The 20,870-nt window shown below is 47.6% G+C and overlaps 3 protein-coding genes across 3 annotated transcripts; 2 read left to right on the top strand and 1 right to left on the bottom strand.

Moving 5' to 3' along the window:
- Positions 1-3,871: 3,871 nt before the first annotated feature.
- On the top strand, positions 3,872-7,341 carry TUBB4B (tubulin beta 4B class IVb). Its single transcript, XM_036748385.1, has 4 exons — positions 3,872-4,435; positions 4,925-5,033; positions 5,177-5,287; positions 6,105-7,341. The coding sequence occupies exons 1-4, from the start codon at positions 4,379-4,381 to the stop codon at positions 7,163-7,165; spliced, it is 1,338 nt and encodes a 445-aa protein (XP_036604280.1). The 5' UTR covers positions 3,872-4,378; the 3' UTR covers positions 7,166-7,341.
- FAM166A (family with sequence similarity 166 member A) lies at positions 7,301-12,966 on the bottom strand. Its single transcript, XM_036748386.1, has 7 exons — positions 12,911-12,966; positions 12,168-12,382; positions 11,809-12,074; positions 11,491-11,617; positions 10,104-10,198; positions 8,359-8,480; positions 7,301-7,420 (listed from the first exon to the last, which is right to left on the bottom strand). Exons 1-7 carry the CDS (start codon positions 12,964-12,966, stop codon positions 7,360-7,362), a joined length of 942 nt encoding a protein of 313 aa, XP_036604281.1. The 3' UTR covers positions 7,301-7,359.
- Positions 12,967-14,909: 1,943 nt separating this feature from the next.
- STPG3 (sperm-tail PG-rich repeat containing 3) lies at positions 14,910-19,943 on the top strand. The gene is made up of 7 exons (XM_036748387.1): positions 14,910-15,022; positions 15,437-15,612; positions 15,902-16,036; positions 18,559-18,647; positions 19,000-19,111; positions 19,258-19,377; positions 19,810-19,943. Exons 1-7 carry the CDS (start codon positions 14,910-14,912, stop codon positions 19,941-19,943), a joined length of 879 nt encoding a protein of 292 aa, XP_036604282.1.
- The last annotated feature ends 927 nt before the right edge of the window (positions 19,944-20,870 follow it).

Raw genomic sequence — 20,870 nt, 5'->3', positions numbered from 1 at the left:
CATGCATTTTCTCCAATTATTTTTTTGAGGCACTGACTTCCTTTTCTAGGACGAATGCTTCAGGTGATATTTGTGTATCTCAAATACCGAATAGTTTTGGCCTCAGGACACAACATGGCACCTAGGTGGTGCAGTGGATAGAGCTTGGAATCAGGAAGACTCATCTTCCTGAGTTCTAATCCGGCCCCAGACACATATCAGACACTAAATGATCTAATTACCTTCTAGTTCTAAAACTTATGGTGAGGCATAGAGGTTGAAAATGGGCGAATTTAGGTTTAATGTCCAGAAAAAAACTTCCTAACAATTAGGGCTATCTAATTGGAATGGGCTGCCTCAGGAAGTGGTGTGGGTTCTGAATTCTTGAAGGTCTTCCAGCTGAGATTAGATGAACCCATAGAGCAAGGAAGGAGACCAGCTTAGAAGCACTCACTCTGTTTGGGTCAGTTAAATCAAGGAAAGGATGCAATATCCTCAGTCCCCATAGGAAGAAACTAAGATATTCAGTCTTGTCTTTACAAGTGTACAAGTATAAGGGAGCCTAGTGATAAATCAATCTTACGCAAGGATTTGAAAGATGTGTGACGCTGGGCAAGTCACTTAACCTTGTTTGCCTCAATTCCTCACCTGTAAAATGGGGTGGAGAAGGAAATAGCAAAGCACTACAGTATCTCTGCCAAGAAAACCCCATATGGGGTCACCAAGAATAGGACACGACTGAAATGATTCCACAACGACAGGACACAATGGGCTGATGGGGCACCTACTTGCTCCTGAGTATCTGTAAGTAGAATCTACCTCCCCCCACCCTGTCTAGCCATGAGAGAAAATAGGCTTTTTTTTTTTTTTGGTCTATGCAAGACCATTGAAAGGAACCTCAGTGGCCAGCTAGACCAATCCATACCTAAAAGGAATTCTCATTATAATGGTACCCTAAAGGTTCATCTTGTCTCTGCTTGAAGACTTCAGGAATACAGAACCCAGTTAAACAGCTCTAAATGTTAGGAAGTTTTCCCTGATTATCAACCTCTATCCATTGATCATAGGTTTTAAAAGCAGAGGATAATTAGATCATTTAGTCCAACTTCCCCTGCCCCCATTTTACAGATGATGAAACTGAGGCCCATAGAGGTTAATGGACTTGCCCGAGGTTGCACAGGCAGGAAATAGCAGAACCATAATTTGAACACAAGTTTTCTGATGCCCAAATCCAATGCTTTTCCCACAATATCATACTGCACCCCCCACCTCCCCTACACTTTTTAAAAAATTCACCACGCAATTTATTCCAGAAACTGAGAGGCAGGGGAGGGGGGAAGGCAGGAGGGGCAGAGGCCAGGAATATAGAGGAAGAGGGTCTAGAATGCTCTTGTGCCCCCTTCAGATCATCCGAGGATCTGTATACTTTTGCACAAGGAGGGTGATACTGTAATGATTGTTTCATAGGGGCCTGTGTCCTTCTCATGCGTCTTCCTGGTCTCCGTGCAAGACTTGTGAAAAAAGTCCTGGAATTTCTGTAAACAGTTGTGGGTCTTGTTCCGGTTGATGAAGCACAGGGTCTAAGGGTTCTTTCTCACACCATTTCCTTCCCTTCACCAGGCCTCCATCTGTCTCACCTTGACAGCCAGCATGCCCAAGGGCAGAATCTCTTCCCCTCCCCTTTTTTTTTTCAAGCAGCAAGCTTGGTCTGGCATTAAAATATATCAGAAATGATAATTTCCAAGACAGGTTCTGCCTTCCCTCTTTGCTCTTGCCTACAGCAGTGTGTGTGTGTGTGTGTGTGTGTGTGTGTGTGTATGTATGAATTCCCATCACCTGAATGTGAATTATTTAGAGTCTATATGCTGAGTCACTCTCCAAAGGACAAATATTGTCCAAATAAATAATTAATTTAGCTAGCTGCAGTCCATTCCCAAGGTTGGTGCTGAATCTGGAATACTAATCACATTTCCTGTCAACTGTTCCAGAATAATACTCTCCGAAGATATAATAACACAGCCCTTTGTCCATGGTAGGTACGCATATTTCAGGCAGTTTCATTCCCTCTAGGCAAAGAGGTTTCTTAGATACAGAACATGTATCTAAGGGATTACTTGCCCCTAAACCCCTGAGATGGAGGTGAAAGGAAAAATGCAGGGAACAAGCCAACCTACCAACTGACGACAAGGGCAGGATTCTGCGGTTATCGAATAGCTTTTCTTGATCTTTCTTCCCTCTGCTTCTCCTCTCCACCCACCCAGCTTTGTGTACTGCACAGAAGCCTGAAGGCACCAAGGTAACAGGAATCAGGCCAACAGGCTCATAGTATACACAGACATGAGAAAAGAAAGGCTCTCTGGCCACCATGAACAGCCCAGGTAGGAATCCCAAAGGCAGCAGCTCCAGGTCTAGACTGGAACTTTGGTGTGATTTGCAAGTGAGCAAACCAGTTTCTGCAAAGCAGGCGGAATAATCCACTCGAGCAACATGGGGTACAGGTTTTTCCTCAGTTGGGGAGCAGTGGAAATGATGAGTGCATTGATAAAGGAAAGACCAGAGCAATACTCCATCAGTAATGTGGGCTCCTGGATCCATCAGACCGAGTTACAAATCCATTGCTGTAAAGCAGGGGAAGGGGGAAGGGGCAGCCTAATTTCTCTGTGACTCCTTTGAACTTCCATTGCCTGTTGTACTTCCCTTTCACACTCATTCTAGTTTGTGTAATGGTTGTTCATCTTCTCTACTTCGTACAAACTCCTCGAGGGTCTACCTTATTTATCTTTGAATTTCTCTTAGCCTCCAGCTGAGGACCGGGCATAGAGTATGGCAGCTGAATTTTGAGTTAGCATCAGCGATTTCGGCTGCTTAAAAGGTGCTGAGCTCTAAACAGGAAAAGTTTCTTAAACTCAGTGATATTGGCGGGGTAGGTGGGAGTTCCAATTTGTACCTCTTACAGAGAGGTAGTTAAAAATAGCTTTCTGCAGAGGCTAGGCAACCATGGCATTGTCGGTTACTGCACAGCTTATTGCAAAGACCTGCATTGTATGTGTGTTGGGGGTGGGGGGTAGGGGAAAACCATGCTCCCCACGCTGACCCCGATGGTCTGGAAGTAGCAGTGTCAAAACCCCTCCTGGAATTTTCTCCCCTAGCTATCTTTACCCTTTAAAAAACATACTTATACGGCTGCCACTTCTATTTATCTCGTGCTGCAGAGGTATAAAGGAGGGGTGACGGGCGGGTTGGAGGGTGCAAGCCTGGAGCCTCCCTGCACCCAGTCCTTTTGCCTCTGTGCCCGGGTGACCGGGGGGGGGGGTTGGACTAGACAGCTTCTGAGATCCCCTTCCTGGTTTGGATGCACCTCTATACCGCCCACTTCTAGAGTGGGTGTGTTTATGCTGGGGAAAGGGGAGAGGGTGCTGGACCACTATGAGTAAGTGCAGAAAACCGAGAAACTACTTTTGGAAAAACAAGGGTTTTTTTTTTTAAACGGGGGTGAGTTGGAGTGGGTAATGAGTATAATGAACACAGACTCTAAGGTCTACACAGCGTCGGTACTTGAGTCCCCCAATAAGGTGTGTCAGGGATGCCGGGGCTCATGATTCCCCCCTGCCACCTGGACAGTGTCCCTGATGAAGCTTTACGCTTCTTTCGGGGATGGAAAAGCCGAAGAGCCCTTCCGTCCTTACCGGGCCTTCGTTCCAGCCAGAGCTCGACGGCTTCTCGGACCCCCTGGAATCCCCCAACACCCCAGGCCAAGTCCAGGAGGGGAACACCCCTCCGCCCCTCCAGGGCCCGTAGAGCCACCGTCTCAGAGGCAGTCTCCCCACCCCCGCCCCCGTTGCCCAGGGCCACGCGACTCTACACAAACAGTCTCCAAGAGGGGCGCGGCCTCGGCCACTCTCCGCGGAGCAGCCTCTGGGACCCAGAGGCAGAACCCCCGCCCCCACACGAGCCCGCACCCGGCCGCTCCACCCTCTGCGCGCCTCCCGCTGCAGTGCGGCGGTTACTAAGACGCTAGCCTCTATCAACCTATCGCGTGAGCCCCTCGGCGCCCTTGACTGAGCCTGCCAATGAAAAGACAAATCAATCATTTGAAACAACCAGTGGAGGATGGGCTGCAGCGCGAGGGGGGGCGTCCTGATAGGTAGACGTAGGACCATCATCCACCAATAAAGAAGGGGAATTGCCAGGAAGGCGGGAGTTGAATCCTTAGATTGACAAGGTTGGAGCCAATAGTATACGAAAACATATGGTGTCGTTCTGGTTATCCAATAAATGGTGAGAGGAGGCGGGTGCTCGTGGCTATATAAGCATTCGGCAAACGTCGGTTGCAGCAGTCTGCGCGCCCGATTTTTTTCTGCTTCTGTGTGTGTTCGTCTCCGTCGCCGCAGCCGTTACCATGAGGGAGATCGTGCACCTCCAGGCCGGGCAGTGCGGCAACCAGATCGGCGCAAAGGTGAGCGGTCGTGGCCCAGGTGGGAGGATTCTTGGGAGATTGGAGCCGGCCCTGGGGATTGCGGAGGGCGGCGGCACCGGGAAAGATGGCGTCGGGAGGGTCTGGGCCACCTCCGCATTGCGGAGAAGGGAAGCCGCAGCGCTTGGGGTCCGCTTGGAGTAAATGCGAAGAAGGAAGGGCTGGATGTGATTGGGTGGGGGGGAGGGGGAGGCGGGTCGCGATCCCTGGGCTGCTCTGTCTTCTTGAGCTTCCGGGCCCAGCCCTGGGTGAGGCCCCTTGGGAAAAGCGGGGCGGGGGTGGAGGAGAGGAAGGAGAGAGGGAGGAAGGATAGGAAAGAGCAGGACGAGGACTTGGCCTCGGCCTCGGCCTCCTCGCACGCCCGGGGCGTGGCCTGCTCCGCCCTCTGCTGCGCGGCACCGGCTGCACCGCCAGCCCGCCCTCTGTGACTCAGGTCTAGCTGTGCCTGATCGACCCGCCAATGTCTTCCAGTTCTGGGAGGTGATCAGTGACGAACATGGTATCGACCCCACCGGAACCTACCATGGGGACAGCGACCTGCAGCTGGAGAGGATCAACGTGTATTACAACGAAGCCACCGGTATGTGGTTTAAACTGTCCAGTTTCTCTTTCCCCTTCATAGTGTGGCTCCTCTCCCTGATTGCTAAGGGCAGGGCCCTTTCCCTTTTCCCTGGGCTGCTTTGCTCATCAGACCTCTCTGACTAATGCCGTCTCTATTTCCAGGTGGGAAATATGTGCCCCGAGCAGTCCTGGTCGATCTTGAGCCTGGAACAATGGACTCTGTCCGTTCTGGACCTTTCGGACAGATTTTCAGGCCAGACAACTTTGTCTTCGGTGAGCAGTTTTGATTTCACTTGCTTAACACACATTCTTTCTTCCCTGTCTCCCTTAGAATTGAGCTATAAAAGCCCCTTTGGGGAGCAGCTGGGTGCAGCCCCTATCTTTTGATCTTGAGTTTAGGTTATATGGGGAGAAAGGGGGGAAGAGGAGTGGCACTGGTTCCCCTGGTAACTGGCAACAAGCAGCATGACTCAAGTCTCTTAATCTCATCTCCCTCGAACTCCCCCTCCTTTGCATTTAAAGAATTCATAGGATCTTAAAACTAGAAGAGAACTTTAAAGAGAATCAATTTGTATATTTTATATGGGAGGGAAATTTAAGATGACTAAGTCAGTGAAATGACTTAGCAACTTAACAGCTGGGTCTGTCACTTGTTTCTTTAGCACTTTGACGTGGGCACTTCTATTTCGTGAAAGCACAGGGTTCTTTCTCACAACAGTAGGCTTTTTATCAGATGCTTATTAAAATGACTGAGGAAGCTGGTTTTTTTGTGCCATAATGGGTGAACTTGGGGATGGGGTTGGTCAAACTTAATATTTGACATCCTAATACTTTAATATCAATGGTTTCATCACCAAATTATGTGTCATATTTTTGTTTTTACTATTTAAAGTGAAGTTTGACAATAATGTCGTAAAGTGGGGTGGGGGTTAATTTTTTCTTTTTATTTTAAATTCTTAAGAATTGAGACCATGATATACTTGGGACATCTCTTGAGGTAGGGTGGGGGTGGGAATTAAGAGATGTAGATTCTAGGATGGTCTTAATAGCCATTGATAACAAAAGGAATGATTATATTTATTTCTTTCAGGCCAGAGTGGTGCTGGAAACAACTGGGCGAAAGGCCATTACACAGAAGGTGCGGAACTGGTTGACTCAGTATTAGATGTTGTAAGAAAAGAAGCAGAAAGTTGTGACTGTCTCCAGGGCTTCCAGCTGACACACTCTCTGGGTGGTGGGACTGGGTCTGGGATGGGCACTCTCTTAATCAGCAAGATCCGGGAAGAGTACCCAGACAGAATCATGAACACTTTCAGCGTTGTACCCTCCCCCAAGGTATCGGACACTGTAGTAGAGCCCTACAATGCAACCCTCTCAGTACACCAGCTTGTAGAAAACACAGATGAAACCTATTGTATTGATAATGAAGCCCTCTATGATATCTGTTTCAGAACCCTGAAATTGACCACTCCCACATATGGTGACCTGAACCACCTGGTGTCAGCAACCATGAGTGGCGTCACCACCTGCTTACGTTTCCCAGGGCAGCTTAACGCTGACTTGCGTAAGCTGGCAGTGAACATGGTCCCCTTTCCCCGTCTGCACTTCTTTATGCCTGGCTTTGCTCCACTGACTAGCCGTGGTAGCCAGCAGTACCGTGCTTTAACTGTGCCAGAGCTCACCCAGCAGATGTTTGATGCAAAGAACATGATGGCTGCTTGTGACCCGAGGCATGGGCGCTATCTTACTGTGGCAGCCGTGTTCAGAGGCCGTATGTCCATGAAGGAGGTAGATGAGCAAATGCTCAATGTTCAAAACAAGAACAGCAGTTACTTTGTTGAATGGATTCCCAACAATGTGAAAACGGCCGTTTGTGACATCCCACCCCGGGGCCTGAAAATGTCTGCCACCTTCATTGGTAACAGTACTGCCATCCAAGAGCTCTTTAAGCGCATTTCTGAGCAGTTTACAGCCATGTTCCGCAGAAAGGCTTTCTTACATTGGTATACTGGAGAGGGCATGGATGAAATGGAATTCACTGAAGCAGAGAGCAACATGAATGATTTGGTTTCTGAGTATCAGCAGTATCAGGATGCCACAGCTGAGGAGGAGGGAGAATTTGAGGAGGAGGCTGAAGAGGAGGTGGCATAAAGCTGTGCATCACTTACTCTGTAAATTATGTTGAAAGCTGTATGAACTCTTTTTATTCACTCACAAACTTGTTTTTCTGATGTTCATGTCTCGCTACGTTCTGCGCTTGCTGTTTTCCTGTTCTTTGACATCGAATGCTGTACAGATAACACCATTAAAGCATTTTTCATAGTGCATTGTTTCTTCTCTTCTGTTCATTTCGGTAAGCTTTGCGAGTACTGCTGCCAAATGTTAAACCATAAGTCTCTCTCAAAGCTGTAAAAGAGCAGAACATGGACTGAAGAGATGATTGGTGAAATGTCAGGCTTCCTAGAACACAATTTCTATAGCCCTGTGTTTTAATTGCTTGGGAGTTGCCCTAATAAAATATCTGCTTTCCCTTAAGGGGAGATACTGAAACAGTCATTAGTGATGAATAAATAAGCTTTTAGCTAATGGCTCCTAAAAGATTTGCCTGAGTTTCTTTGACGATTTTAAAAACCTTGTTCTAAAATTTACACAAGCTTTGTGGCTTTAAGGTTGCTGTGGGCCTTAATTAGCTTGAAAAGTTTTTCTCCTAGGCTTTCCCATACCTTAGCCAATGCCATAGTTTGCCATCCGGATTACAGTTTTTTGAGTGTGGCCTGCATTAGCCACATGTAGATTGCAGCCACCTATTAGGTTGCACCTGCCTCTTAGCTCTGTCGTTGACACTTAAGAAACTTCCTTAGTGGTTCCCAAACTTGAAGTAAGGACTACTTTCTAATAACCCTAAGTCTCTATGATAGTTACATTAGTTGAGTGACAAAGCTACTTAAGTAATGCTAAAGTATTAGTAATACCTATATTAAAAAAATAGTAATGTATATATGTACCAGTCAGGTACTTAATGTACAGATAAGCAAAACTGCTTAGCCCTGCTGGGAAACCCAGACCATACTATGTTTTTATGAGGATTAGTGAGAACACCACACAAAGTGTGGAAAGTTTGTTCTAGGAAGCAGACTAGGGGCTGAACCAATACTCAGATATAAGAACTGAATGGTTATAAAAGGAGGTAATGCCAGGAAGTTTTCTGGACCAAATTTTCCTTTTAGCCTTTTTATTTGTAGGGTCACCTTTAATATTTCAAAACTACTAATTGGTACAAGTCAGTTTCTTATTCCTATAGAACTTATTTTTCTGAAAACACTTGTCATTTTTGGTAAACTTACATACTTGGTATGAATCCTGTGTAGAAAGGTATCAGTCCTTGACTGTGGTACACTTTGGTGTCTGGCCAGTGTTGTTTTGGTAGTCTCTCTCCCAGAGGGTAAACAGGGTTTCTTATTAGAAACTGGGAAAATATTCTTTGTTACTTGCAAATGCAGAGGCTTTTCTGCGCATTAATAACTATTAAAGAAAGCCAACATGTTTAATTAAGCTTAACTTGCCTGCCTTTTGATAAATTGTGTTTCCTGCCTTTGTGTAAATGAAAACTTGACATTAACATTTCTTTTGACTCCAAGGCCCTGTTGGTGCCAGATTCCTATCAGTGAGAAAATTTAACTAAAGGCAGCCTGTGGAATGCTCTCACCCATTTTGGCTGCAGTACATTGATGTTTATCAGGTTGGAATCTCACTGTCCTGCCAAATGGGAGGACAATCAAGAGTGGTGCATAGGCCCCATTGTTAGTGGGCACCAGGTGCCTGATGGTGTCAGAAGCTGCAAGGCCTGTAAGAATTGAGTTTCTGTTCAGGTGCCATCTAGGAAGCACAATAATCTTCTAGGATCTAGAAAAGGATGGGAATAGCATGAAGAGAATAGGGGCTGTCTGTCCTCCCCAGTCAGGTGAATGAATTAGCTGGGAAGAGAAAGGAAGGGGGAGGGTGAGAGGCAGGGGGTGTTGGAACTGAACTTCTTAGGCCATAGGGATTGCAATCTTGGGGAAGAGGGGCACTGATATGAACCATATGCAGTCTTTTACCACTGATAATCTATACAATCTCTGGGTACCCCAGCTACCTGTCCTGCCTACCTGGTACAGGCCATACTCGACCAGTCTGGCCCTGGCAGGGAAATAGTAAAGTCATGTGTTTTCCACAGGTTCTCCTAGCCATTAGTGCTCTCTCTCTCCTCAATTCCACATACTACCCCCTTTACTTCTCTGCTATACCTTAACAATTTCCTCCCCACCAGAATGGAGTCTTGGCTGGGCTCTCACAATCAGAAAGTTTCTCCTCTTTCTGTGGTCTTTATGGGAACATTTAGAGGCCAAGCAACACTTGGTGACTCCCTGACTGGTGTTTTTGCAGCCTCTGCAATACTGATGCTTCAGAAGATGCTTTAACTTTAGATAAACCTGTATTGAGGAAGGGGAGGAGCTCAAAACTTTTCTGCCTCAGAGAATGCTAAGAAACTAAGGCCTTTTAAATTTATTCCTTGCTTTTAGGGTCTTCCAAGGCAGCTTAAATCTGTTATTTTAGCTGCTGTTTTATCCGTGAGTATGCTTCACATTGAGAGCAGGGAATATCGAGATGAATGGCAGAATTTTTAGTACCATTCCATTTAAAGTAGCACCTAATTTTCCCAGAAAACTAGAGATTCCGTGTGCTTCCTGAAGCCAGTGCTTTGTCTCTAAGGAGAGTAGCCTCCCCACAATTGTCATTGAGTAGAATTGAAGAAAAGGTGATTTTACTGAGTGTGATAGATTCTTATGGGTGGCCTGCAGGGAGCTCATGATCCAGAGGGAAAGGGGCTTGCAGTCCCTTGTCACCCTTGCAGGCTGTTTGCTTTTGGCTTGGACAATTTTTCCCTTCCTTTGTTTTGCGATCACCTTCAGTTCCCAGCTGTCCTACCTGGCTGCTCCCAGGACTCTAGCAGCCCCCGTAGGACACAGTGCAATAAGACTTAGCACCTCATTTAACAGAGTAGCTCTACCTGACAGAGCTCAGTGACTCTCAAATCGATCTAATGTACCTGGCTTCTATCGAATTCGTCCATGGCCTGCTGGACACCATCTCGATAATTCATTCCCATCACCCAAGTGAATCGTGGTACGAATCCAGCGTAGCCTGTGTGGGGCAAATGAATGTCATTAATCCAGGTAATATTGAAAAGGAAACCCCAGCTTCACTTTTGCAACTTACTGGGATGCCTTTTAACCTGCTTGCAGGATTTAAATTTTGTGTGTCATTTGCTTCCTACTAGCTGTACCCCACCCTGTAATTCTTGACCTGTCAGTACTCCCCCTGTGTGGTAAGACAGTGGAGCAGAAGGAACACTGGACTTTTTTAATTTTTGGCCCTTCTTTGTATCTGTAAGCACTTAGCCCAGTGCCTGGCACATAGAAAGTCCTTAATAATTGCTTGTCGACTGACTAAGAGTCAGGAGACTTGGGTTTGAGTCCTGGCTTTGCCATTTTTAGCTGTATGACCTTGGGCAAGTCATTTAGATTCTCTGAGCCTTGGTTTCCTCAACCCTAAGATCAGAGTACTCCCACCTGTTCATCCCACAGGCTTGCTGTGAGGAGGAAATGTATGTGAAGATGTGTAAACTGTAAAGTGCATGGAAGTAGAGTATTATTATTGATAAGCTTCAGTATTATCTGATCGAATGCTAGGGACATGTACAGAAGAAATCCGAGTGGAAGGTTTTGTTCAGATGTTGCTTTCCCTACATGACAGAGTTGGCCTCTTGGGGCAAGAAGACAAAGGTGCATTTTGTTAGGAGTCGGAGCATCTCTCAACATAGCTGTCAGAGTCTGGTGAATAAGCCGGGTTCAGTGTTGTGACTCTCAGGAACCAGTCAAGTGGGCAGGTGTGAAAGGATGACCACCACATCACCATTGGTCAGGGCTTGGCCTCCTGCAGCAACAGTTTCATCTTCCTTTTTCAGTCACTTCTCCCCTTCATCTACTGGTGAAGTTTTGAACTCTGGATTTCCATGGAGCCAAAGTAATGTGTCACCAGCATGACAGACTGGACTTTGTATCTTGTCTGTCTCTATAGTGTGAGAGGGAGGGTAGCTGGAGCCTATGCATCTGGTCTGTTCCAGGGCCTCCAGTGTCCCTCTGATACCCACCTCTGGTGGCAGAGGCTTGGAGGGCACAGGAGCAATGGGCTAAGTGTGGAGGCAAGGCCGAAGCCCTGAAGGAATGAATGCTAAGGGAGAGAAAAAAATCTAGCTTAGAATCAGTGTATCAGACTCTGAAAGGACCTTAAAGATCACATAAACGAATACCTCATTTTACAGGTGAGACACTTGAGGCCAGAGAAGTGAAGGGACTTGCCCAAAAAGTCTCAGCAAGGTCGTGGCAGAACCAGGACTGGAACCCAGTCATAGCTTCTGGGCTCCGGCCACCCACCCGAGATGGCTTTGTGCTGGATCAGGTTGGGCTTGTCTAGCTTGGGAAGCCTCTCAAACCTGCCGACATCTAGTGTCTCCGTCTGGGGTGGCAGAGAGGGATACACATCTCTTCGAAAGTGGTGCAGCTAGAACAAGGAGGGTGAAGCTAGAGTCACCTCCTAAGTCTGTCTGAACAGCCATATTCTCCACCTCCTCCCCCATTCCCTTCTTAGAGTTCCCTTGGGTACACCTCCCATCCTCCTCCCCACAACTGCCTGTGTTTTGGATGTCTTGGGGGAGGATTCAACTGAATATTGACAGGGAACCTTCTGTGTACCTGGGGATATACAGGAGTCTTGTCAAGAGAGGGTGAGGTTTTCCACCCTTCCTTTCCATATGCCAGTCGGAGACCTGGATGTCCAAATTCAGGTTCGTTGACCTTGCCTGGTGGACATGGTGGGTAAGGTGGGTAGGGCATAGTTTCAGTGCCTGTGCCTGTTGAAAACATGTACCCACTGCTGTCTGTCACAGGAGTGCCATGTAGCTCCGTCCCAAGGGGTGGATAGTGTCCTCTGACCTCAAAGTCCTTAAAGGGCTGGGATCCTGGGTAGATATGGAGGTGAAAAATGTGAATAGGTAAGAGTCCCTGAGTTGGAGCACAGAGAAGTGAAGGAGATACACGTCTTTGTTTCTTACCTGTGTAATGAGGGATATAGGGCTGGTTCTCATCCATATATTGTGCATGGGATATTTTATTTTGGCTAGAATCCTCAATGAACTTGGGTTTGCTGAGTGGTGCCAACACAGAACATGGGCTCTTATTCACTGTTGGGTCCGTCAGCACCTGTGCAGTGGTCCGGCCATAAGTGTATCCCACCTGGTATCGTAGTTGGGGATAGAAGCCGGCATAGCTAGGGATAAAGGATATAGTCAAAGAAAGGAGGGCAGGTACCTGTGGATCAGGCAGTGGGGGGGGCTGTCACAGTGGCTAGCAGAGACAAAAAGATGATGATGGTAGATAACCAACATTTTCTTGAGTAAAATTCAGATTTAAAAGCCCTCGGACATAAATGATTCCCCTCAATGGGGACAGGAAATGAATTCCAGATTGGGGAAAACAGAACAGTAACCAATACAAGAATCTCACTCATCCTCTCTAAGACATTGGGGAGGATTATGAGTGAGAGGGAAGAGATGGAAGTGGACTAGAGAAGGCAGGGTGAAGTTACTCACCAGAACCTTCCCCAGACCTGTGATAGTTTAGTTTCCCTACCTATTAATTTGCTTATTACCCAGTCCCTGACCTGCCCCCAACCAACCATATCCCCTCCCCTAGAATTCCCCACCAGCCATTTCCCTGGCCCAGGGTGCCCCAATCCCCCAACCTCCAAATCCTGAGCCCCCAGCCCCTACCCCTAATTCTTAAACAGAGTTCTTACCCAGGTATATAGTGTGGCTCCGGTGTGAAAAGGCTGTGATTCTTAGCTGCTATCATAGTAACCCCAGTAGATCCTGAACTGGGTGCAGCCTGGCCAGGACATCAGACCCTTCTGCTCAGAGGAGATCGTTACCTGGGCAACCATTGTGAAGAGATGGTACCAAGGTCAGAGTAACCTCTGAAAGCCATCGATGCTCCCTTTCACCCACCCCAGATACTCAGGACCTAGACCTCCTGTGTGCTGGTTTAGCCTTTATGCCTCCAGGGGCCCCTTTGCCTTAATCTTAGCCTTCAGTTTTCCATGGCCACCTGAAAACTTAAAACTTGATTTTTTTCCCCTCCATACCTTATTTTTCCTTGCTCTAGAGTGAGGGAATCACAAATCTTATTGTAGTTTTGGTTGGGGTGAATGGTGGAAGAACCTCTACCCCCACCTGATGTACCTCATCTTGCTTGGTCAGTTACCACAGTTCCTATCTCAAACTAGTGGGAAATTTATACTACCTTGTTAGATGACATCTGTTTCTACCCAGCAATCCACGATTTAGGTTTTGTGGTCTGGGATCTGCCATAACACAAGTCATTCATTCCTCTTCCAAGATGCCTCCTTTGACCATTCTGCTCCATTCTTAACTGTCCCCCCCTTTTTTAAATTTCTCTGGAACTTCTCTACACCACCACCACCATATACAACATAGTATCTTGTATTGTTTTTTATCTCACATTGTAGTCTTGGCAAAAATTTTGCTACTGTTATTGCAAGAGCACTAGACTTACAGATCATGAGCACAAACTCTGATACTGATGACTTTGGGCAAGTCACTTCTCTAGGCCTCAGTTTCCTCCTCTGTTAAACAATGGAATTAGCCCATACATCTATAAATTCTATGATGCTGTACTTAGACTTTGAGCCCCCAATCGGCAGAAGACCATATCTTAATTTCTTTTCTTCCCCCATAGTGTAGCTACGTACATAGAGCAATAGGCATTTAGTTCCTCAGTCTCTTTAAGCACCCTGACCTTCCCCTGCCCCTCCCCCGATTTGTAGAACATTGAGTGAATTATTGCCTGTAGGAGACCCTTCCGGGCCTGCCTGGTTGATGATGCCAATGAGGTATGTCTCCTCTCTAAAGGGAAGCCTGGTGTGTTAAGGCCAAGAAGGATAAAAGAGCAAGAGGAGGCATTCATTCAGGGACAGCCTCTGAATCAGTGAAATATATTGGTTGAGACTGTCTTCAGCTGATGAAAGTTCTGTATGTCATGAAGGACGAAAAAGAATTAGAAACATATAACAGACCCTTAGATTGGGCCAGATTAGGGTATCACCAAGGGCACTAAGGGTGCTGCCTGGTGGGCCCCTCCCCCAAGGGCATCTCGTCCTTTTTGCTTTTCTCTCTCCTCTTTTCCAATTACCTAGTCTACTGAGTCCTCAAGTCTTCCAGGAACCCTCCTGGACACAAACTCCTCTAGAGAGAGAGCTTGTTGACCCTGACCTAGAATTTCTACTGTGACCCAAGGAGTTTGGGGAGTCAGGAATCCAGGGCTGTAGGAAAAGGGAAGTGAGTGAACAAAGAAGCAACATAAAAGGAGAGAAAAAAATTGATGAAGAATATTGGGACCAGGAAGAGGTGAGAATTCATTATGAGGACCTTCTTCACCCCCATCCTTAGCCCTGGATCATGAGCCCAGGAAGTAGGCTACCACTCTTTAGGAAATTTTGTGATTCTATGAAGCACTGTACTCCTGAGTTGGGAAAACCTTGGTGGTGAGAAGACTAGGCTATGATTAGGATTGTTCAGCTCTGTCCCCAAATCCATACCCAAGTCCCTGGATATCAACTTTCCTCCCCATCTTATTCTCTCCAGAACCAGGAGAACACCCTTCCCCCATTCTTCACCATGGCAACAACAAGAGGGTCCTTGTGATGTGACCAGGATGTCTGGCCTAGGGAAAGTCTAGTTTAGCCAACACAGAAGACACAATATTTAGATCAGAAAAAGATGAATTTTGACCAGAAGGCTGTGAAGTTTTTGGCAAATTTTTATATGAATGGAGGCCAACACTGGACCCATGGTGGTATACAGACAAGCCAGCCAGCACCTCCCAGCAGCCGGTAATTGGCCCCAAATTTGGGAGATTGAGGGCCATTAGGAAGGTGGTGAGGAATCAAGGACAAAAGGGGGATTGAGAAAAAGTGGGTTTGAGAAAAGAATTGTGATAGAAATAAAACTGGGGGATCATATGGGATTTGGATGAGGATGGGGATGAGATAAGGAATGGCTGAGTATAGAAACTAGAATAGGATATGGCTGGAGTTGGAAAGAGGATAGAGGTAAAGACAGGATTAATACTAATACTGCACATTTAGAAGCCATTTGAAGGGATGTATGGTTAAGGCTGGAATAGGATCAGGGAGTGATGGTCCCCAGGTGAGTGGTGGGCTAGGGGAATGGGACTCAGAAGGAAAGAGACTGGTATAGATGGTGAAGTTCTGTGCTGTGCATTATCTATCCTGTCCCTTGGACAGGAGGAAGTTGTCACGGAACCATCCAGTCCTACCCACGCGCCCCGAATCTATAGAAAGGTGGGAATCTACAAAGCATTCAGCACCCCAGGATGTTCAAAAACTCTCTATGGGGGGAACCAACCTGATGCAGGAACCACAACTTCTCCGGGTCAGGAATGTAAAAGAAGTCAATGGAGGTAAAGTAGGAGGAATGAGTGGTAGCCCTACCTCCAAATGTGAAACTAGTTCAATTCTGACCATGTAAGGGGGGCCCAGGGTCTAATCTGAACAGTCCATCCATTAACTCAGAGGTGGAATTGGGACAAGGGTAGCCACAAAGAGAAAAGCACACACACACACACACACACACACACACACACACACACACACACACACACATGCACGCAGACACACATATACGCCACATACTGGAAAGGGGGGAGGGGAGGTGCTCCTGAGAAACTCAGTTCTGTCTTCTGTGCCTAGGCTCAGAAAGACGACCCCCGATCCTGCTAGACATGGATACTCCAGGGCCGACCCAGTACTCTGCACCTGACGTGAGCATCCGGGAGTCTTCACCACATCCCTGCTACAGCATTAGCTGCAAGATACCCACTCGGGGTATGGCCCCCCTACCCATTCCCAGCACATTGTCCTCTCCTGAGCAATTCACCCATCTCAAGGACACAACTTGCTCTCACCCCTGAACCTTTTGTACCTGTAGGAAAGAGGCAAAGAAGCTGTGCCCTCAGTTGGAGGAGAGTAGAGTAGACAAGTGACACTGGGTATAGGAGGAAGAAAGGAGCTCATCCCCTTTGTATCATCTGGTAACTTCAAATTCAATCAATTAAGTAGCTCTTGGGTTCCTGTTTGTGCAAGGACACTTTACTGGGCACCGGTGATACACAGATAAAATGAAGAATAAGTCCATGACCTCAAGAAAGGTTTCCTATAGGGGATGGTACATGAGTGAGCCTCTAAGGAAGCTAGAGGGCCCTAGAAGGGTGACGAGCACGGGCATCCCAGGCCCAGGGAATAACCCAGGCATAGGCCTGGAGGTGGGAGATGGAATACCATGTAGAGTAGGCAGTCCAGTTTGGCTGGGATAGTGAGATTATAACATGCAATAAACTTGGCAAAATAAGCTGGAGCCACATCGTGTGAAGGGATTTAAAATGACAAACTTGTAATGAGTTTGTGTGTTAGAGGCTCCTGGTGGAACCACTGAAGGTTGTTTCACTGTAGAATGACATAGTGAGACATGTGCTTTGGGAATATTATTTGGCAGCTGGATAGGAAGTCAGGAGTTCAACGAAGAAACTGCTACAGTCCAGACAAGAGGGGAAGAGAACCTACACTAGTCTAGTGACCACGGGAGCAGAGAGAAGGGGAATGATTCCAGGGAAGCTACCAATGCAGAATCAAGAAGACTCAGCAACTGACTGGATTGGTAATGTGGAAGAGACTGAGGAGTGGAAGAAAAATGCCACCAAGGTTGTGAAACTAGGTCACTGGAAATATGTGCCCTCAACCTGCATGGAGGAGCAGGTTCAAGTGGTAGAAGCTAAGTTCCGTTTTTGATTTGTGGAATTTGATATACCTATGGAACATTATGGGTTATGGGACTAGACTAGCTCAGGGGAGAGATTAGGACCAAATACATTCATCTGAGAATAGTCTGCAAAGATGGACAGATGAACTATGGGAGCAGATATGCAGGGAGAAAGGCAGAACCTTGAGCTATATCCATGCTTAGGAAGTGGATGAGACTGTGAAAGAGTGATCAGCTGGGTTAGAGGAGAATCTGGAGGTGAGTAGGAGTGAGAATAGTGGTCAACACTGTCAAAAATTGCAGAAAGGTCAAGAACGACGAGTACTGATGAAAATGCTAATTCTTGTTCATTGGCAGCCTTGGCAAGAATAGTTTCATTTGAAGTGGCGGGTGAGGTTGGAGACCAGATTGCAAGGAGTGAGTAGGAGGAAAAAAGATGGAAGCAACAAGGGGAGATTACTTTTTTTAGATATTTGGCTGTGAACTCCAGGGAAAGAAACTACAGAAATTTCTATTTCAACCAATTTTGCTTGAACTAGATAGTAGCTAATATTTGCTATATCCAAGGGCCCCAGAATAGTGGGAGTAGGAAGAGGAGGTGTTCTTAAACCTCCATCACCACCATCATGTCCTGATGTTGATAAGTGAGGTCTCTAGCCCTAGGCAGGAGAGTGGCAAAAAACCAGAATCTTCCCCTGAGATGTTAAAGTTGGTGGGAGTGAGAAGGAGCAGGAACTTACCCCAACACAGCTGAGAACAAGTTGATGTGAAGGGGAGTGGTGCCAATCCCCATGCTTACATGTTTCCCTTCAAACCCACTTTACACGTGTGTGTGTGTGTGTGTTTGTATGTTTGTGTGTGTATGAAGGGCAATGTGAGGGGGATGAGAGAAAGGCATTGTCGCTGGCCCATTTGTGGTTCTCTCCCTCTCCCAGCCTATAGGTACGGCCCTCACCTTTTGCTCTTTGGGGAAGCCTGCTGGGTAGGAGCTTATGGTGACCACCCCTAATACCAGTAGGATGCCCCCTCACTTCTTGCCCCTTTCAAAGCCCTCTAGTCCTGGCTGTCCGCTGAGTTGGACCTCCCTTGAGGAGATCGTGGGTCAACTAGACCCAGGCCCCACAGTGACAAAAAGTTAAGGTCCCATGGAGTCCTCAGCTTAGAGGAGGGGGGAATTCCCTAAACCGTACCATTCCTACCTCTGTGCACAGGTGCATCTCTTTCCCTTTTTAGAGATTTAGATTGTCCCTGCCACTGTGACCTTTCCTTGTCTCAACTTGGTTGAGCAGCACCTAGGGCTGTGGGCCTAAAGGAAAGGAAATAAATCTCAGATACTACAGGACCAGTACTCACATCTGCCAGAGGAGCCAGGAATGCTGGAAGTCTTACCCTAGGCCCTCCAGTCTTCACCTTTCACTGATTTCCAGCCCTCAGAAGACCCCATCTGATACCCTCTAAAAGGCTTGCCTGTTTATCCCCCCACCCTGGTTACCACCCTCCTCCCTGCCCCTCCCCCCCCCCGGACTTCTGCCACACCTCCTGTCCTCTTTTCCTTCACTTGGATCTTCTTGACTCTCAACATGCCCTGCAGATGGTGGTGGTCGCAGGGCATGGCAAACCACCTGGTTCCAGAGTGAAAGCCCTTTCACACAGAAGGCAGACTTCATCAGGGAGAAGCAGGTACACATTGCTTTTTTGTCCCCTCAGGCCTGGCCCCCAAGATTCCTGGCTGTACCTACTCAGGCCCCACCTCCAGGCCTTTACTTTGTCCCATGGCTCTGTACTAAGATTAATGGACTCACACCCCCAGATCTTGGCCTAGTTCCCAAACTGGAGACTAGAGGGATTCTTGGCAGTGTGTGTGTGGGCCCAATAGTGTGGGATGCTCCCTGGGGCCTCCAGGTTCCCTTGTGCAGATGTAAGGCAGGTAGAGGGAAGGACGGTGGTGCAGGGGCTCAGGCTTGTATGTGCACAGCTCCAGCACCAGCACCCGTTCTACTGACCTTTGTACCCTGTCTGATCACTCCTGCAGTGGCCGTCTCCATTCCACTACACACAGCCCTGCAATCTGGGCCCCCAGCAGCCCTGCCGGCCCAGCTTTCCTGCCTTCACCTTCGGCCACAGGAGGCTGGTTAACAAGGCCAGTAAGTGCAGCCCCATGTTGTCCCAGGGCCCCATACAATACCCACAGTCATTCTGGCCTGGGTGGTAGCGGGTATAGGGAAAGAGGATCTACATGTAGTTTAATGCTGTTGCCTCCAGACCACTCATTAGATTTCCAATATCACAGAGGAAACTCGGCCCAGCCCAAACACCTACAATGTTATACCAGGCTTTCAGCTTAAGGGACCTCGATCTCCTGCCTTCTCTATGAGCCGGGCCCAGACTCTCAACAGTTGGATCAGTCCTGGTAAGGAGAAGGGTATGCAGTGTAGTCCCCAGGGTGAGAAGGAGGGTCTCTGGGGCACCAGTGGTCTGGGCAGGGTCTTAGAAGTCAAGTAAATAATGAGGTATCGGGGGAGGAAAGCTTTAGAAGCTCAGAAAAGAAACTGAGGATTGGAATCTTTGGGGGCCAATGAAGAGGGATGGGAAGATCTCTGAAGACCAAATGGAGAGGAGATTGGGAATGGGGCTTTAGGGTTCTAGAGGAAAGACTGGGGTCCCTGGGCCAAGAAAAGAGTCTCTGAGACTCACGAGGATTAGGATTTCTGGAGACCAAAGTAGGCAAATGGAGGTCTCTGGGACCTGAGAATGTGGAAAGATCTCCAGGGCTAATCAGAGGGTGGCCAGATTCCAAGTTGGGGGGTTGGAATTCTGGCATCAGCTCTCCTCCTCCTTATAGCTCATACCCCAGGGCCAGCTGCATATTATGTCGAAGATTCCTACAACTCCCGATTCCCGTCAACCCCTGGAGTCCTCATCCAGGGCGAGCGCAGGCCTAAGCGGCATGAGACCGGGCCCTTCTGCACCCTCTAGAGCCTGCAACCTTAGGGCCTTCAAGCCACACTTTTGAACCTGGATCCCCCAGTGGCCTGTGCTATACATTAGAACTTGAGACTCCCAGGGCCCTGGGCCACTTGATAGAACCCAGAGGTTACAAATCTCCCCTGGGTTCCTTCCTATCCTCTGGAACCAGAGGCCTCCGTCTCAGAGCCTCAGCCTAGTCTTTCCTGCCTCTCTTGTTATATAGTTATATGTTTCGTTTTTTCCTAGACTCTCTATTCCATTCATGGCTCCCACTCCACACCCAGATTGACCCAGGACATTCAGAATAAGGAGAGTACACAATGACACTCAGTATTATGAGCGAGACTCACACATCTACTAATGCAGGATAAAATATGGTAACACAGAACTACTTCCGTCTTCTTGATCTTGCTCTCTCTTTTTGCTGTCTTGTTACATCATTCTGTCTCTGTATCTATTTCTCTCTCTGTCTTCCTCTAGCCGTGATCTGTTTCTAAAGCTGAGGTCAGCAGGCCTTCAGGGCACCAGACGCTCACTGAAGAACAAAGCTGGGCAACTCCGCCCTGAGAGATCCTCTCTAGAGCCAAGGGGAGATGACATGAAGGGAGAGTGGGCAGGCTGCAGCTGAAGTTGGAGATACTAGATCATATATCTTTAAGAAACCATTCCCTCTCTCCCTTCATGTGATAGGGGCCTTTCCAATTCAGGAGACTGGGTCTCAGGGGGAGGTCAATCAGTTTGGTCCCTAGCTCTGGCATCCTTGAACGTTGCTTTTGGCTTGGCTTGGCTTAGAGTAATCTCAAAATCCCTGGAGGTGCTGGGATGGAAAACTGGGGCTTGGGTTTGCCCAAAGTAAGTGGGAGACCTCAGGATGAGGGAGTCAGTTGGTAGAAGTTCTGAGCCGTGTGTGTACATACATGTGTGAAGTTAATGTGT

The sequence above is a fragment of the Trichosurus vulpecula genome, chromosome 3, assembly GCF_011100635.1.
Source record: "Trichosurus vulpecula isolate mTriVul1 chromosome 3, mTriVul1.pri, whole genome shotgun sequence".
In the NCBI taxonomy this organism is placed as follows: domain Eukaryota; kingdom Metazoa; phylum Chordata; class Mammalia; order Diprotodontia; family Phalangeridae; genus Trichosurus; species Trichosurus vulpecula.
Note: the sequence above shows the minus strand (reverse complement) of the source record. Positions and strands in the feature narration are given on the sequence as shown.

Excerpts from the sequence above, each read along its gene's own strand:
- TUBB4B (XM_036748385.1), top strand. The coding sequence starts at position 4,379 with ATGAGGGAGATCGTGCACCTCCAGGCCGGGCAGTGCGGCAACCAGATC. Across the intron at positions 5,034-5,176 it reads GTATTACAACGAAGCCACCG|GTGGGAAATATGTGCCCCGA; the intron begins GTATGTGGTTTA and ends CTCTATTTCCAG. Across the intron at positions 5,288-6,104 it reads GCCAGACAACTTTGTCTTCG|GCCAGAGTGGTGCTGGAAAC; the intron begins GTGAGCAGTTTT and ends TATTTCTTTCAG.
- STPG3 (XM_036748387.1), top strand. The coding sequence starts at position 14,910 with ATGAATTTTGACCAGAAGGCTGTGAAGTTTTTGGCAAATTTTTATATG. Across the intron at positions 15,023-15,436 it reads CCAGCACCTCCCAGCAGCCG|GAGGAAGTTGTCACGGAACC; the intron begins GTAATTGGCCCC and ends TCCCTTGGACAG. Across the intron at positions 19,378-19,809 it reads CAACAGTTGGATCAGTCCTG|CTCATACCCCAGGGCCAGCT; the intron begins GTAAGGAGAAGG and ends TCCTCCTTATAG.
- FAM166A (XM_036748386.1), bottom strand. The coding sequence starts at position 12,966 with ATGATAGCAGCTAAGAATCACAGCCTTTTCACACCGGAGCCACACTAT. Across the intron at positions 11,618-11,808 it reads AGACTCCTGTATATCCCCAG|CTGCACCACTTTCGAAGAGA; the intron begins GTACACAGAAGG and ends TCCTTGTTCTAG. Across the intron at positions 7,421-8,358 it reads ACAGGATTCATACCAAGTAT|CTTTGAGAGAGACTTATGGT; the intron begins GTAAGTTTACCA and ends GCTCTTTTACAG.